At 41.4% G+C, this 16,567-nt stretch overlaps 1 protein-coding gene across 6 annotated transcripts in view; it reads left to right on the forward strand.

Annotated features, from left to right (window-relative positions):
• Positions 1 to 16,567, forward strand: part of nrg1 (neuregulin 1) — a 741,182-nt gene that overhangs the window by 583,481 nt on the left and 141,134 nt on the right. For all 6 annotated transcript variants that reach the window (XM_048529321.2, XM_059652855.1, XM_059652885.1 and 3 more), the window contains one exon: positions 8,239 to 8,419. In XM_048529321.2, the coding sequence (XP_048385278.1) occupies positions 8,239 to 8,419 (181 nt within the window). The remainder of the gene's footprint in view (positions 1 to 8,238; positions 8,420 to 16,567) is intronic.

Here is a 16,567-nt window from a genome sequence, read left to right on the forward strand (position 1 = left end):
GACCAAAGCATGGTCTAATTGTAAGATGCAGTGACTCACTCTGTGTTAATCTCTAGCTGTCATTTAAAACGAAATTTTACTCTCCACGTTCAGCTCCCTTGATGCCTGCATCTTCAGTTGATGTCTGGCTTCGAAAGCAGTCGCCTGTGTAGACGATGACCTAGTTCGGTCGGGAGCAGGGCAATAGCCCGTGTGTCACAGACTCAAGTGGAAAGAATGGGCGGAAAGTATGGCTGGTTATACACAATTGTGGAAAGACTCCCAAAGTATTTAACTTGGCAGGACCAATCACCCATCTATGTTCTGCTGACAAAGCTTATCTGTGTTTTGGAATGGTATCCGGCCGCGTGTCTCGCTGGCTATGATTACTGCTGGGTCCTGAGAGAACATTGTAGCTATTTATGATGCTCTGGTCTTCTTCTGAAAAGAACAGTGAAAAGCCTTTTCAAGCATTTTTGGCCCTCTCAACCCCTCTGCCGATACTCAAGCTGCGTGGACAGGTATTTGGCAACAAACAATTGACAAAACACTGCCATTGACATTTGAAATGAACACTGCTTTACGTACGGAGATAGTAGGAACTGCCGATGCTGGAGAATCTGAGATAAGTAGGTGTGAGGTTGATGAACACAGCAGGCCATGCAGCATCAGAGGAGCAGGAAGGCTGACATTTCAGGCCTAGGGTCTAGGCCCAAAACATCAGCCTTCCTGCGCCTCTGATGCTGCTTGGCCTGCTGTGTTCATCCAGCTCCACACCTTGTTATCTTACTGCTTTATATACTCTTGTTCTAACCAAACTGAAGTGTCTGGAGAGACCAGTTAACCTTGAAGAGTCTTCTAAGTGATCAGTGTGTGAATGGCTGTGTCTGTGTTATGTGTTTTTCTTAAAAAGGAATTTTTTGGATGATTTGAAGAGTTCTTCTTGCAACTATCGAAAGGAGAGATGTCTGTGCGCGGGAGTAGAATCCTTCAAAACTCTTAGTGCCTAGTAAGGAAGATTACCCTGAAAATCTGCCTAGGGACACAAAATCCAAGCACAGTGAAAGCCAGCGATTATATTGTTATTTTGTATGTAACATTCGTGTTGATAGAGTAAATTAGGTGTTAGACTGCACACAGTGAATTACAAAATGGGGTAAACCAACACAGAAGAGTGTAACATCTGATCTAGGATGTTTGCCAATTTCCCAAATTTTCACCTAGCCGTCAGCACGGTTCTCTAGGATGCTCTGCGTGTATCTCCATTATCTTTACAATTTAATGACTTGTACTCATTTAGCAAATTAAAAAAAACACAGGGTATTTTCCAGTCAATTAATTACTTTTCAGTGTTGCATCATAAATAAGGCAGTCAATTTACACACAGCAAAATCCCAGATGGAAGCAATGAGCTCAATGATCTGTGGATCTGCTTTTTACTGGAATTTGTTGAGGGATAATGGTTGGCCAGGGCAATAGCAAAATGCCCATAGTCCTGTCCACATAGTCTGGTGGGATTTTAATGCAGTTAAGTGGACTTTAAGTTAACGCCGCATCTTGAAGGTGACACCTCTAACTATACTGCACTCTCTGTCTCTGTGTTGGTTTGTTTCTCTTGCGCTTGCTCTCCCTCTCCGTCTCACCCTCTCGCCATCTTTCCCTCTCTCTGTCTCTGTCTCCTCACACCGTCTGTCCCAACATTGTCAAACTGGATTATCTGCTCATCAGGTCCCAATGTTATGACCTATTTGAGCGGTAAGAGTGTTAGCAACTGAGCCATGACAGTATTGTAGGAACTTAAGGGCCCCGGAGCAACCTTGTGAACGAAGTCATGGAGCACCCTCCCATTGGGCATAAAAACCACAGTGTTGGACGAATTATTTCTTGACTTTGTTAGTGAGTCACGTCTTGAGTTCAAGTGGAAAAGAGAAACATGTCTTGAGAAGCATGTGGAGTAGAATGATTTAATATTAGACAGAATAGCGAATGGAATAGTGTTTCGGTAAAGTAATGGTAAGGCTAGAGTCTGGTATAACTGCGACTGCCACATATCATGATATTAAGAATTGTGATACAACAAACAGTGTTCTGAAGAAGCAAGCCTTAAGACATTTCTTGACCTTGCTTTATCCTTGGTCAGTTTTCTGGAACTGAAAACCATAACTGGATATATTAAAGAGTAATAACATTTGATGAACTGTGACACAGCTTTTTGAGCTCTTCTTCAATTGAGATTGACTACAGCAAATTTATTGCAGCAATTAGATCTCTCTTTGAGGTACAGCTGAACTCTTATACTGTGGACCAGCCTTGAGATGCTGGGATCACGTCCTTCCGTCTTTTCTTTCATTTATTTGACTGTCCATGGGGCCTCCCTCTTGTTTACACTGAGAGCAAACTGCTTGTTTACACTAAGTGTAGAGTGGAAATTTGCTCAATTATCTGTGGCACAATCACTTTAATTATGATTTAATTCTCATCTGAAATTCTGACATATAGGAAGTGAATGCTAATGATTCGCTACTCAGCAGGCTATTGCAATTTCAAAAATGACCTTTCGCTCAGACAATTTTTTTTTCTTAATTTCCCTGGACTATTATGTGTATTAAGGTTTGCATGCAAATACAACTCACAACTTCAACATGGTTTCCACTCTCTCTTAGCTTTGTACATCCAATTCATGTGGTGATTCATGGCCACACAATCTGCCTTCCAGAACTTAATAGCATATTGAGAGTCTGTCCCTCCTCTCCACAAAGGCAGCTTGTCGAAGATTCAGTTTACGATCAAGAGGGATAGGGATAGGAGAATTCCGTACAGCACTATGGCTTGTCTGCCATTCAGTAGATCATAGGAGATCTTCTTCTTCAATTGCATCTTCCTGTTTTATTCCCTTATTAATTGATGCCTCTGGTACTCAAAAATATGTTAGCCATTGGGTCATGGAGGGCTACTGCATAGAAAAGGACCCTTTGGCCCATCAAGTCTGCAAAACAACCGCCTAACTATTCTGATATAAGATTAAAAAGTGTGGAACTGGATGAACACAGCAGGCGAAGCAGCATCTCAGGAGCACAAAGGCTGATGTTTCGGGCCTAGACTCTTCATCAGAGAGATGAAGGGTCTAGGCCCGAAACGTCAGCTTTTGTGCTCCTGAGATGCTGCTTGGCCTGCTGTGTTCATCCAGCTTCACACTTTTTTTTATCTTGGATTCTCTAGCATCTGCAGTTCCCATTATCACCTAACTATTCTGCACGATTTCCAGCACTTGACCCAAAGCTTTGGATATATTGTCATTGCAAGTGCACATCTCAATACGTGTTAAGTTCTACAAAGGTTTTTGTTCTCCCTGCCTTGCAGACAGTGAGTAGTTGCATCAGTCTTGACTATCTTCAGTGACTGAACTGTCAGGGTTAAGGAATCCAAAAATGTTATAACCCACCGAATGAGGAGATTTCACCATATCCTAGTATTAAATGCTGAATTATTCTGAGACCATGGTGCTGATTATTGACTCTGGTGAGTTGAGTGTGATTGGAAAGGGCAACATGTCAGTGGATCCTAGCGTTCTGTAGACTTAATTTAACCATACGTTTACATTTTTTGAATTACATTCTGCCTGGGTGTCTCTAATTCTAACTGATCCTTAATCTGAACATTCTACCCAAGGGAAACTGATACTTGGCATGTATCCTTGAAGAATTCTATTTGTTTCTATGAGATTAGCTCTCATTCTTTTTAATTCCAATGAAAATAGGCTGATCCTCCTTAATGTCACTTGATAGGACATCTCTGGAATCACTCTTCTGAACCTTCATTGCATCCCGTTAAGTATATTTCACCTTTTGTAAAGCCCCAAAATTCAAATTTTCGGATTTTCTGATTAAGGGTCTAGGCCCGAAACATCAGCTTTCCTGCTCCTCTGATGCTGCTTGGCCTGCTGTGTTCATCCAGCTCTACACCTTGTTATCTCAGATTCTCCTGCCGTTCTCATCTGCGGTTCCTACTATCACCAAAATTCTAAGCAGCGCATGAATGTAACTCACACTGATTTGACCTTAGCAGGATGGACCTTGCATGGATAATACACAAGCAGCTGCTGGTTCCCCTGACTTGTGCTCCCTTCCTGCTCCACTTTCTCTCAGGATCCCAAGACCATAAGCTATAGGAACAAAATTAGGCCATTCAGCCCATCCAATCTGCTCCACCATTCAATCTAAACACCATTCTCCTGCCTTCTCCTCATAACATTTGATCCCCTTACTAATCAAGAATCTATCTATCTCTGTCTTAAAAACACTCAATGACTTGGCCAAAACAGCCTTCTTGACAATCAGTTCAACAGATTCACCACCTTCTGGCTGAAGAAATTTGTCCTCCTCACAGTTGTAAAGAGTCAAAGTTTCATGCTAAAGCTGCACCCCAGGCCTTGGTCTCTTCTACAAGTGGAAATATCTTCTCCAAGTCTATTTCATCCAGTCCTCTCAATATTCTGTAAGTTTTAATCAGATGCCCCCTCATCCTTCTCAGGTCCATCGAGTACAGGCCTGGAGTCCTCAACCGCTCCTCACATGACAAGCCCTCCATCTCCTGCATGTAACTTTTTCAAAAAGACAATGAAATGGGAGACCCCTGGCCCTACTATCCTGTTATGGAACCACACACTAGTGATAGTGGCTGTACATTTTTATTCACTCATAGGAATGTGAGCATCACTGGTTGGTCAAACATTTTATTGGTCATTGCAAATTGCCCTGGAGAGGGTAGTGTTTTGGTGTTGCCTTAAACCGCTACAGACATTGCACTGAGGATTCCCGATCTTTTCCCTGTAAAGTTCCACACACAGTACCAAACAATTCCCCGTCTTTGCGCCCGGCAGGAGTGCCATCTCCGTTTTACACAGCAAAAGCGAAGACAGCAAATTTCTGCTCAAATTATTCTCGCCAAATTTAACTCAAAGACTCACTGTCTTTCTTGTAACTTTTTTCTGCTTACAGTTAATTCCCAATGTGATAACGGCCAGCAAATCTGCATTAATGATGCTAGCTAAAGGTTAAATATTTTCCCAGGAAAGCTACATTATTGTTAGCTACATAGGACTGTGGGATTCTCTGCAGGCTTACAAAGGGTGGGGCTTTGCTTTAACGTCTTGTCTGAAATATATTTTGCCGGACGGGGCTGCACCACAGCATTAGGTGAATATCAAATCTCAGGTGGGTGGGGGTGGGGGGGGAGCGGTGTGGGGTGGGGGGAGGAGGGAAACCCGGAAGCTTCAGAATCATAGATAAAAGAGTCATCAATAAGCTATATCTATCACCTTTGGAAATGACTGAAACAATATTTCTTTGCAATTTACGCTGCTGATTTTTATTTTTGCTGCAGGGCAGTGAGAAGGTGGTGTTTTACAAATTGAAATGTTTTAAAAATCACATGGGGTCATTCGGAAAGTGATTCCATATCTGAACGACAGTATCTTAAGACTACAATGCTCCCTCAATACGCCACTGAACAGTAACATTTTGGATTCAAGTCCCTGCCATAGCACAGCGTAGTGTGAAGGAGAAACAACTCCCAGACAGGAAGAAAAGCAAAATAGAGGCAGTATCCCTCAAGGTCACACATCTTTTAAACCATGGGGTGCTTTCCCACATGAGAAAGGAGTTCGTATTTATACAATGATACCTGGAGAAGGAGCGAAAGATGCCACCCCCAGAGCTCCTGTCCGAAGAGCCACGTAAAATATACAGAGAAAATAACTCACAGAATAACAAGCAAACAAGCTTTCTTATATCGGTGATAAGGAAAACAAAATCAGAACTTTTACATTTTTTTTCAATTCACTCATGGGATGAGGGCATCGCTGGCTAGGCTAGCTTTTGTTGCCTGTCCCTGATTGCCCAGAGGGCAGTTAAGAGTCAGTCACATTGCTATGGGCCTGGAGTCACATATAGGCCAGACTGGGTAAGGATGGCAGTTACCTTCCCTAAAGGACATCAGTGAACCAGATGGGTTTTTCCGATGATTGATAGGATTCATGGTCATCATTAAACTCTTAATTCCAGGATTTTATTGAATTCAAATTCCACCATCTGCCATGGCAGGATTGAAGTCTGGGTCCCCAGCACATTACCTGGATCTTTAGATTAATAGTCCAGTGGCAATACCATTAGGACATCAACTCCCAGAATTCTTGCCTATCTGATTTTAACCTGGAAAACTTTAGCAACAGCAACTTGCTTTTGTATAGTTTTCTAAGCGGCAGTAATCACTTTAAGATTCTTCACTTGGACATTATTGAATAAAATTTGACACCAAACCAAATAAGTTAATAGTTGAATAAGTGACCAATAGCTTGGTCCAAAAGGAGGGTCTTGAAAAAGATAAGGGAGGGTAAGGGAAGGAGAGGTTAGGGAATTTCAGAACCTGGGTTTAAGGCAGCTGAAGGAATTTCCGCTAAAGCGGTGGGATCGCATTGTGCAAAAAGGAAGAATAGGAGCAACATAGAGCTCTGGGAGCATTGCAGAGCTACAGAAACATTCGGAGATGGCGTGGGATTAGGTTGTGAAGAGCCTTGAACACAAGGATGGCAACATCAGACACAGTATTGACGCCTTTGAGAAGTAAGAAAAGAGAGGCAGAAACTGCTGTCGAACAGGTTGAGAGCTTGTGCATTGATATCCCACTGTGTAATTTCAGGGTCCTCATTGCTAATTCACCCTCATTACTGAAATGGTGCTATTGGGTCTCAGCCATTTTGAATGCTTTCCAAGATATTTGTTTTTATTCTAAGAAAAGCTTTTATTTGAACATTTTCAAGATAATTGAATTTAAATGAGCATAACACTTCAGTGTTGCATATTTGAACTATTTGTTAATTAGGAGTGTGGGGGTTATTATTGTGCAGATGTTGCGGGAGCTCAAGGCAGATGGACCAGTGACAACTATAATGAGGACGATGCATATAATTGGCTTCCAGGTGTCTTTGTAATTAAAGCAATTAATGAAAGTTGTGCTTTGGCTATTGAATGGCTCTAAATATTGACTTCGTAAGAGCTTAAATGTTTCAGTCACTTTTCTCCCAAACAATAAATGCTTATGTATCACTTTGCATACAGCATGCAAAGTATGCTCTCTCTGTCTGTCTGAATTCTACTGATAAATGTACATTTAAATCAAAAAGAGCTGCAGCCTGAAGTAGAATTGCGTAGAATGTACAGCACAGAAACCGGCCACTCAGCCCAACTGTTTGGCAGGGATATGCCTTCTGATAGATCTCCCAGCTCTCTTCATGTCTCCTTATTAATATATCCTCCTATTCATTTCTCCTTGTTGAGCTTCCCTTTAATTACATCTCTACTTTTCACCAGAAATACACCTTATGTTTGCAAGTTACATGTTCTAGCTACTCTCTCAGCAAAGAAACTTGCCCTGAATGCATTCCTGGATTTATTTGTCACTATCTTATATTTATGGCCCGTAATTTTGACCTCTGCTACAAATGAAAACTTCTATCATGGTTTTGGAGTTGCCATGTCACTAGAAAATTCTTCTCTTATCATCCATTTTTATTTTCCAAAAGCTCACTTCGTTTGCTCAGTGTTACTAAATTAATGATTTCTTCTTTGAAGGTCCAATTGTTATTGGGGGTCAATGCAATGGGCAATGTTGGCTTGTTCAATGTAGTCTTAAATGTAAACCAAAAAATAGGCCTCAGCTTGTAACATTCACAATGGGGTTGTTGGAAACTACCTTGGCTTTTTAAGTATCTTAAAACAACAGCTTCTAGTCTTATCTCTTTGATAATGTTTCAATGTATGGTATCTCTTGTCAATTTTGACTTCATTTGGGCAATAGTGGATAAGGGGAAGCTGGCTTCCTGTTCTACACCTCTGTTCAATGAAGCCGATAGAGAAGATCAGATCTGATTTAACACAGGCAACTAGTTCACGAAAACCACTTTAAGCCAATGCACGGCACCAGCTGCAACTCCAAAGTCCAAAGTTGACATGGACATGAAATTTCTGCAGTTTCTGTAATAGGCAGGCAATTTGCAATGTTTGCATGTACAGGTGAAAACCCAATCCTATGGATAATATCATCAAGCTGTCAGACAAGAATTTGTGTGTTATTCTAGCTGGTTTAGTACAATTAACGTGCTTGAGGGATTGAATACTTAGCCCAGTTCCTACGATAATCATCTTACTTGACCCTTAGGAGACAGCAGATTAACCAGTAGCTCCTTCTTCTTTTATTTCTCAGCTTCAGCTCCAAAGATAAAACCATTGAAGAGTGATGTGGTGGTGAATGAGGGGAAGAAGCTTGTGTTGAGATGTGAAGCCATTTCAGGTTATCCACAACCCACCTTCAAATGGTATAAAGATGGCAAAGAACTGATCAGTAATAAAAAATCCAAAGAAATCAGGATAAAGAGGAAGAAAAGGTAAGTCCAGTTCTGAATGTGGTTTCTTTCTGGGGTTACTGTTGACTGGCAGGCGATTTCTTAAGATGCATCCTTTGATCAAAGCAACAATGTCTTCATCCTATTTATTATTTGACTGGTTCTTCCTTTATTTGATTATCCGCACACTCTGCAGTACTTCCCCTCTCCTGGGTTTAGTGTTTAGAGTCCTGGATTAGTCACCTGAAAGTCATAAGTTCATATTCCAAGTTGGCAAGTTGTGTTGCAGAACTAAATAGCTCTGGTAACATGCGATTCAGCACATTAAGGGCTTAAAATGAAAATCAAACTGTCCACTTTCTTCTGATCAAATCCTATGCAATGTGTGAATCCAATCCAACTCTATGTTCCATTCTTGCTAGCTGGGGATGAGTAATAAATGTGACCCCTGCTGGTGTTATCCATGCCTGGAGGACGTATAAAATGTCTCACTTGTCTGGCATTGTCTCACTAAAAAAAATTGTGTGACACAATTCTGCTTCCATAACCTGGAGGATAATAGTTATTTAAGAGAATCTGTTTGATGCTTCTAAATGTCTCTTTGCTCACTTCCATTTCCTAGGAGCTTATGGCTTTACATTCCTTTATATATTTCATTCCCACAGTCAGAGCTGAATACATCTATTGTTACTTTGGTTGGTACTTTTTTAAGAATATCTGTAACATGCTGCTTAATTAAGTGACAGTTTTGAAACATAATGTAATCCGTTTCACTCCAATTTGCACCCTGTTCGGTAGAGGACCCCGGATATTTTCTCATCTTTTATCTATGTTCTTATGGGACACGGGCATCACAGGCAGGGTCAGCATTTATCGTCCATCCCTATTTGCCCTTAAGAAGGAGGCGGTGAGCTGCCTTCTGGAACCACTGCAGACCATGCACTGTAAGTAGACCCACAATGCCAATAGAGAAGGTAAAGACCATTCCTCTTTCTCTCAGTCTCTGACTTCAGCTGAGAGGGGTGGTGATTTAAGGTTGACGTTTACAAGTCTCTGAGATTTGCCTCATGCAATTTTGATAAGATTGATAATACAACTTTTCTGAACATTCCCTGAAATATTATCTTCTGTTTCACCCTATAAATTGCTTGCTTTTTTGCTTTTAGAAACCTGCTGAATCAGACTTCAGAGTAAAGAAAATCTTTCAAACAAAACATGCTGATTATTATGCTGTTTAGCTAACAGATGAATTGCCCAGTGTCATCTTCAACTTCATTACAGGAAACGATAGTAATCTAACATGTCTAAAGAAACTGAGGCTTTGGCACCATTATGACACCCATTGGAAACAAAACAGAAGTTGCCAGAAAAGCTCAGCAGGTCTGGCAACACTCGTAAAGAAAAAAAATCAGAACTAACGTTTAGGGTCTGGTGACTCTTCCTCAGAGCCATTGGATTTGACTTCAAAATTGGGCGGGCTGTAAAACAGATAGCCAATCTGCTTCTGTCAGATCTCATTTGGTTTCCCTCCAGATCTCCAAATCCCATCTTGATCTGTCTCATTAGCTTGGGGGCCTCCACCATTACCACTTGGTCTTCCCTGGCTGGGAAGAGCTGGGGTGACAGTGGCAGGGGCCAGAATTGTGGCCGGGCCGTGTGGAGACCTACTTGGAGGTGAGGTAGAACATAGACAATGTCAATGAAGTAGGCCGTACCCTCAATTAATTCTCTGTGTTCTGGCATTTAATCGCTTATTGACAAAATCCTCATTCTCTCATGTCTCACAATGCTTGGGGAGATTAAAACCTTAGTCAGAGAGAGGAAGAGACTTTGAAAAATGCCTTAAATGGGGATAGAAAGGCAGCGACTATCAGGGACGGAATGTCACAGCTTAGGGTCAGTATGGCTGAAGGCACAGATGCTCATATTGAGTTAGAGTGGACAGACACAGAGAGCAACAGTGGGAGAATGGAACATTTATGTGGCTACAACAGGATTTGGAAGGGATGAGACCAGAAAAAGGTTAAACATGAGAATATCAAAATTGAGGTCATGTTAGACTGAAAGCCAAGATCAGTAAGTAGAGGGCAGTGGGTTAGGATATAGACAGTTGAATTTTAGATGGAGTCAGACTGGGACTGCAGTGAAATAGTGAAGTCTGGACAGTATCAGATGGATGAGGGAGGGCTTCAACAGCAGAAATGTTAGTTTGCAGACAGAGACAGGTAGATCAAGAACAAAATTATCAAATGAAGAAACCGGATGGAAGATAGTTGAGAAGTTATTAAAGAAATCAGCAAGAACTGCAGATGCTGGAGTCAGAGACAAGAAAGTGTGGAGCTGGAGGAACACAGCAGTTCAGGCAGCATCAGAGGAGCAGGAAAGCTGATGTTTCGAGTCGGGAACCTTCTTCAGAAAAAAGGACCTTTTCTGAAGAAGGGTCCTGACTCAAAATATCGACTTTCCTGCTCCTCTGATGCTGCCTGGCCTGCTGTGTTCCTCCAGCTCCACACTTTGTATAAAGTTTCACTGTTTGTTATCCTGACCTCCAAAACTAAGTTACTGGCTTACACTCATGAAGGGATTATATGTGCTCATAAAAGAGAACTTTATGTAATAATACAGTGTTACAGTTCCATTATCATTTCTATCTGAAGATGGTGCATGATGGAGTTAAAGAGCTATTGATTTGCAGTGCAGGACTGGCAGTACCTATCACCATTCTGTTCTCTTACATCGAATTACAGGAAAAATCACTGCCTTATAAAAACTCATTAATATTAACATGCATTTTTTAAAAAAAAAATTGGCTTGTTATTGATTTTGGAATGTGTTGCTCAAACAGTGAATGCTGATATCATCTTTGCAGGAGCAGTGTGGGAGGGATAGCTGTGAGACATTTCTCGTCTTAACAAGTTCTACAGCTAAATTAATCTGAGCAGTTTTGTACCAGGGTTGAAAAACTTCACGTACAAGGATATGTTGGTAAAGCTAGGTCTCTTCTGGTGGAGTGATCGTGTCTCCATCTTTTGGCCTAGAAGATCCAGGTTCAATCATCCTTGCCCAGTGATGTAATTGACGCCACTTCATTATCATTTTTAAAGCTAAGGTAGTCTTTTTTGAGCAATAAAGGAATTAAGGGATACGGTGAGAATGAGGGTAAGTGGATCTGCGTCCATGAAAAGATCAGCCATGATCTTATTGAAAGGTGGAGCGGGCTCAAAGGACCGGACGGCCTACTCCTGCTCCTAGTTCTTATGTTCTTAGGTTCTTATGTAAGTGCTGCTCCCTCTAGACATAACATGTCTGAACATGTTGGTTAAAAATACGGCCTCGTTGGTCATTGTGGCTTTGAGGGCAATGGTTGCATAGTGGTATCTGTACTAAGCTAACAATCCAGAGGCTCAGTCTAATGTCCTGGGGTCATGGGTTCAATCCCACCATGGTTTATGATGGAATTTAAAGAAGGCTCTCGCATTCTGTAGCTCTGGATCAAAAAGTCTAGGCTCAAGCCCTGCCTACCCCAGAGATATCCCACAACATGTCTGAATGGGTTGATTAAGAGCAACTAAATCAGTGAAGTGCAGGGCATGAGTAGCTGAGGAGAATCTGTTGACATTGGCAGAAAGGTTAAGATCAGAGGATTTAAGATGATTTGGCAGAAGGCAATGTAAAAATGTTGTGAACATTGAGGATTTGGAATGCGCTGTCCAAGAGCATGGTTGGGTCGATTCAATCATACTTTTTGAAAGGGAATCAAATGATTATCTGAAGAGGAGAAAAGAATTCAGGGTTATCCCAAAAAGATAGAGGAGTGGGATATATTGTGTAACTTACTGAGACCCAACACAGAGGTGTAGGGATGAATGGCTCTCTCCTGTGCTGTTGCCATTCTGTGATTTGATGGCCAGGGTAAATTAAGAAATCTGAGTTCAATGGATGTTGCATACTGTTCCAATTTTCTTTCTTGAAATTCTCTGCTTTAACTTGCCTCCCATAAATGCTCAAATAGCTTTCTTCCATATGTGATGAAATAGTAATTGCCACTATGATATTTGTCTAAGATGGCATTGCACAGGAAGACCTATTTATTTTGTCATCAAGTACATGATATCACTAGATAGTAATGAGGAATGATAACATAGGCTTGTGTTTCCTTTTCTCAGCCCATAGACACAGAGGTGAATGGTAGCACCCCGGTCACTTGTTTGGTTGGAATTAACCAATTTAGCACACATGAAACAAGTGTTTTGCCTGTGGCAAGAGCTTACAAATTGAAACAAAATTTAATCATGCAGTGAACAAAGTAAGAACAATTTAATAATTCTTATAGGTGATTCCAAAGGATATTGTGAAAAATATGAGACCTTTATTAATATGATGCTTTTCATGACCACAGGATTTCCCAAAGTACTTTACAACTAATGTAAAATACTTAGGAAGGGTCATCACTGTTGTAATCTGGCTGCCAAATTGTACATAGTATGATCCTTCACACAACAAGTGATTATGTTCAGATAGTCTGTCATCATGTGTAGGTTGAGGGACAAATATAGGCCAGGACATCTGTGAGAACCTCTCTGTTTTTTGATTAAAGCCGAAGTAACTGTTATGCGAGGACAGACTGGACCTTAGCTTGATGTCTTATCTGAAAGGTGCCAGCTGCAGCCATGTGGTTATCCCTCAGTACTGTGCTGGAATGGTGAGTCTAGCCTCTGGAGTGGTTCTCAAACCCAGAATTTGTTGATTCAGAGGTGACGTTCTCTTCCTTCGAATCACTTTAAACAAGTATTTCAGTCATTTAAATGTGAATTGACACCCAGGACTTAAAAAGGGGACTACTTTAGACTGGACTCCAAGTAAATAGCAATTTTGTGGCCCTTACTCATTTTCAGAAACTCTGTGGGGACCAGTCCTACGTTGCAAGGTGCTGTTAAACAAAAGTACTTATCCCTTTTATCTTTCTCACTTGAAGAATTTTCTCTGATTAAGGAATGACAGGAATCTCTGCAACACCTGAGGAAAGTTAGTCTTAGATCAGAAACACTCCCACATAATTCCCACTCAGTTCTGTTACAGTGTGATAACAATATGTTGCTGCATTGTTTTCCTCCCTCTCTTTAAACACAAACACATACATCTCTGCTATAGACTTTCTAATGGGCGACTAAATTGATTTGGTTTCACACTTGAGCTCACACTAATATCTGTTTTAATAAGTCACCACCCCGTTGAGTATGTTGAAAGGTGTGTGAGTGCCGTCATGACCAATATTGTATGCAGTGGCCCACTGATGCTGTGTTTTGACATCCGATCTGCTCATATTCAGATAGGCAACTGACTGGATCCGTTCTCTCCAGATCAAATTGGAACTGAAAACTCAAAGGCTCCCAACACCTGCTGATAAACAGCTTGTGCAAAGTGCTCGCAAGAAGCTTTGGAAGTGAATTTGTCTCCTAAATTTGTGTCAAACATTAAGCAGCAAAGATTTAATATCAGTGAGATTCTATCCCTTCCCCTACCATTCCCCAAAAGTTTCAAGGATGTATTACCCCATTGTGTCTACTGAAAGTACCAAGTGAACGTAAATTTATAAATGATTCACAAAAAGAATATTATTAATATTTCATGTTAAATGTAACCCTTCATACATCTCACAGTAGGGATAAGGACTGTCTTTCTTCATCTTTGAGTTGGCACACAGTCTGCTGTGCTACTGAGCTGTGGGATGTGGCTTTGCTTCTGCAATTAGCTAGTATTTATATTTAAATTTTTCACGTATACAGGTGCACAGAATATGTGCATGTTCACGCATTCCTACTCTCCACTGAGTTGGTGGAGGAGGGGACAAAAATGACGATTTGAATCTCACCCACCCGAGAGGGAGAAGGTAAATTGGAAAGCAAGAAAAGCTGAAACATGCTAGAATGCTTAAAGCTAAACAGATTTGGGCTTGAAGCCCTTTCCATTAAACTGCTTTATAAAAATTAGACTGCTACAGAGATCTAGTTCTTTATAAAAAGTGATTAACAATGAGCCAATTTTAGAGAGAGGCAGTACAGCAGTGAAAGATGTCAGAGCTGGAGAATTTTCCTATGTTTGTCATAAAGTGTTAGCATCAAGTGCATGTCCCTCAGTTAGGCATGGGATTAATTGTTTTGTATACTCCCCATAAGGGTTCAAGCCCAAGCTCGGAGCATATCTTAAGCAAACCACCTCCTCATGATTGGTGTGAGTCTTTGCTGGAGGCCTTATTGAGATACCTTTCTGAGCTGCAAGATTCGAGTATCAGTGCAAACTGCAACATTGCAACATAAAATTAATCCTGTCGTGCTTAAAGGCCGAGAATTAAACTGAATGGCAAGCTTAATTTTTAGCTGTGAAATTATTTAAGTAATTTACTGTTATCTAAGTGGCCCATAGTACATTAGGTGATGAATATTTTGGCTCTGCAGCACTTGCCATTTTTACGATTGCTGACACAGCAGTGTAGAACATGATCCTAACTCCTGCAGAGAAGCCTAGTAACACCCATTCAATTCTCTCTGCAGGAGGATTTGTTTGAGACCACGTTGAGAGGACTGTACACTGCTTTGGTCTCCTTATTTAAGGAGGGATATATACTTAACTTCACTTTTCTGCCTGTCTGCATAACCCTCAACTCTCTTGTCAATCAAAAGGTTAAGTAATTCAGAGAAGGCTCACTTGGCAGATTCTTGGGTTGAAGGGGAATCACTATGAGGAACAGTTGAGCCCAGTGCCATCAAAGTTCAGCAGAATGGGCAGTGTTCTTTCTTGAAATATGCAAGATTCTGAGTGGGCTTGACAGTGTAAGTGCTGAAAGGATGTCTCCCCCAGAGGGGGAAGCTAGAATGAGGAGGCAATCTGGAAGGGTTTCCTATTTAAGACAGAATCATAGAGTCATACAACATGGAAACAGACCCTTTGGTGCAACTAGTCCATGCAAACCATGTTCCCAAACTAAACTACTCCCATTTTCCTGCTTTTGGCCCATATCCCTCCAAACCTTTCCTATTCATGTACTTACCCAAATATCTCTTAAACACTATAACTGTACCGGCAGCCACCAGCTCATGGCAGTTCATCCCTCACATGAACCACACTGTGTAAAAAATGTTGCCCCCACATCTTTTCGAAATCTTTCTCCTCTCGCCTTAAAAATATACACCCGTCCCCCACACCCCCACATTTTGCCCTCCTCCACCTTAGGGAAAAGACCTTTGATGTTCACTCCATCAAGATAGGGGAGAATTTCATCTCTGTGAGGATCAATAATTGTTGGCATTCTATTTTCCATTGAGCAGTGGAGGCTGAGGCATTGAATATACCCAACAGCAACCAGGTATGGGCAACAAACGTTCTCCCAGCCAGCAATACCCACATCAAACAGACAAAAATGTGGAGCTGGATAACTTTTTTGTTTGACAAGGGAGTTGAGGCAGAAAAATGCAGCCAAGGCCACATGAGATCAGCCATATTATGTGTGGCAGTGTTTCCTACTGGCTGCAACTCCCTTAGATTTTCCCTGTGTTTTTATTTGCTGCTTCATTTGCCCATAGGTGACATGCAGTGGTTTGCGCATTTGAGACTTTAGCATCTTCTTGGCTAGCACGAGGGGTCATAGTTTTAAGCTCGTGGGTGGAAAGTATAGAGGGGATGTCAGAGGCAGGTTCTTTATGCAGAGAGTTGTGAGAGCATGGAATGCGTTGCCAGCAGCAGTTGTGGAAGCAAGGTCATTGGGGTCATTTAAGAGACTGCTGGACATGTATATGGTCACAGAAATTTGAGGGTGCATACATGAGGATCAATGGTCGGCACAACATCGTGGGCTGAAGGGCCTGTTCTGTGCTGTACTGTTCTATGTTCTATGTTCTATGTTCTATGATCTTATTGACTGGAACAGGCTAGTCAGGCTAAATGGCCTACTGCTGCTCCTATTTCTTCTGCTGTTGTGACAGATTTTTGGTCTCTCAGGCCATCAAGAGGTCATAGGGAAATGGGATTGAAGCTCAAGATCAGCCATGATCACATCGGATGCAGAGTAGATGTGACAATCTGAAGCGTTAGTCTTCTGCTCCTCTTGTTTTAGTTCTTATATTCACAGCTGAGCCTCAGGAATACCTCACTCCACTGCAGGAAGACCTGGTAACTTCTCAACAACTGCCATTC

Source organism: Stegostoma tigrinum, chromosome 1, assembly GCF_030684315.1.
Source record: "Stegostoma tigrinum isolate sSteTig4 chromosome 1, sSteTig4.hap1, whole genome shotgun sequence".
Classification (NCBI taxonomy): domain Eukaryota; kingdom Metazoa; phylum Chordata; class Chondrichthyes; order Orectolobiformes; family Stegostomatidae; genus Stegostoma; species Stegostoma tigrinum.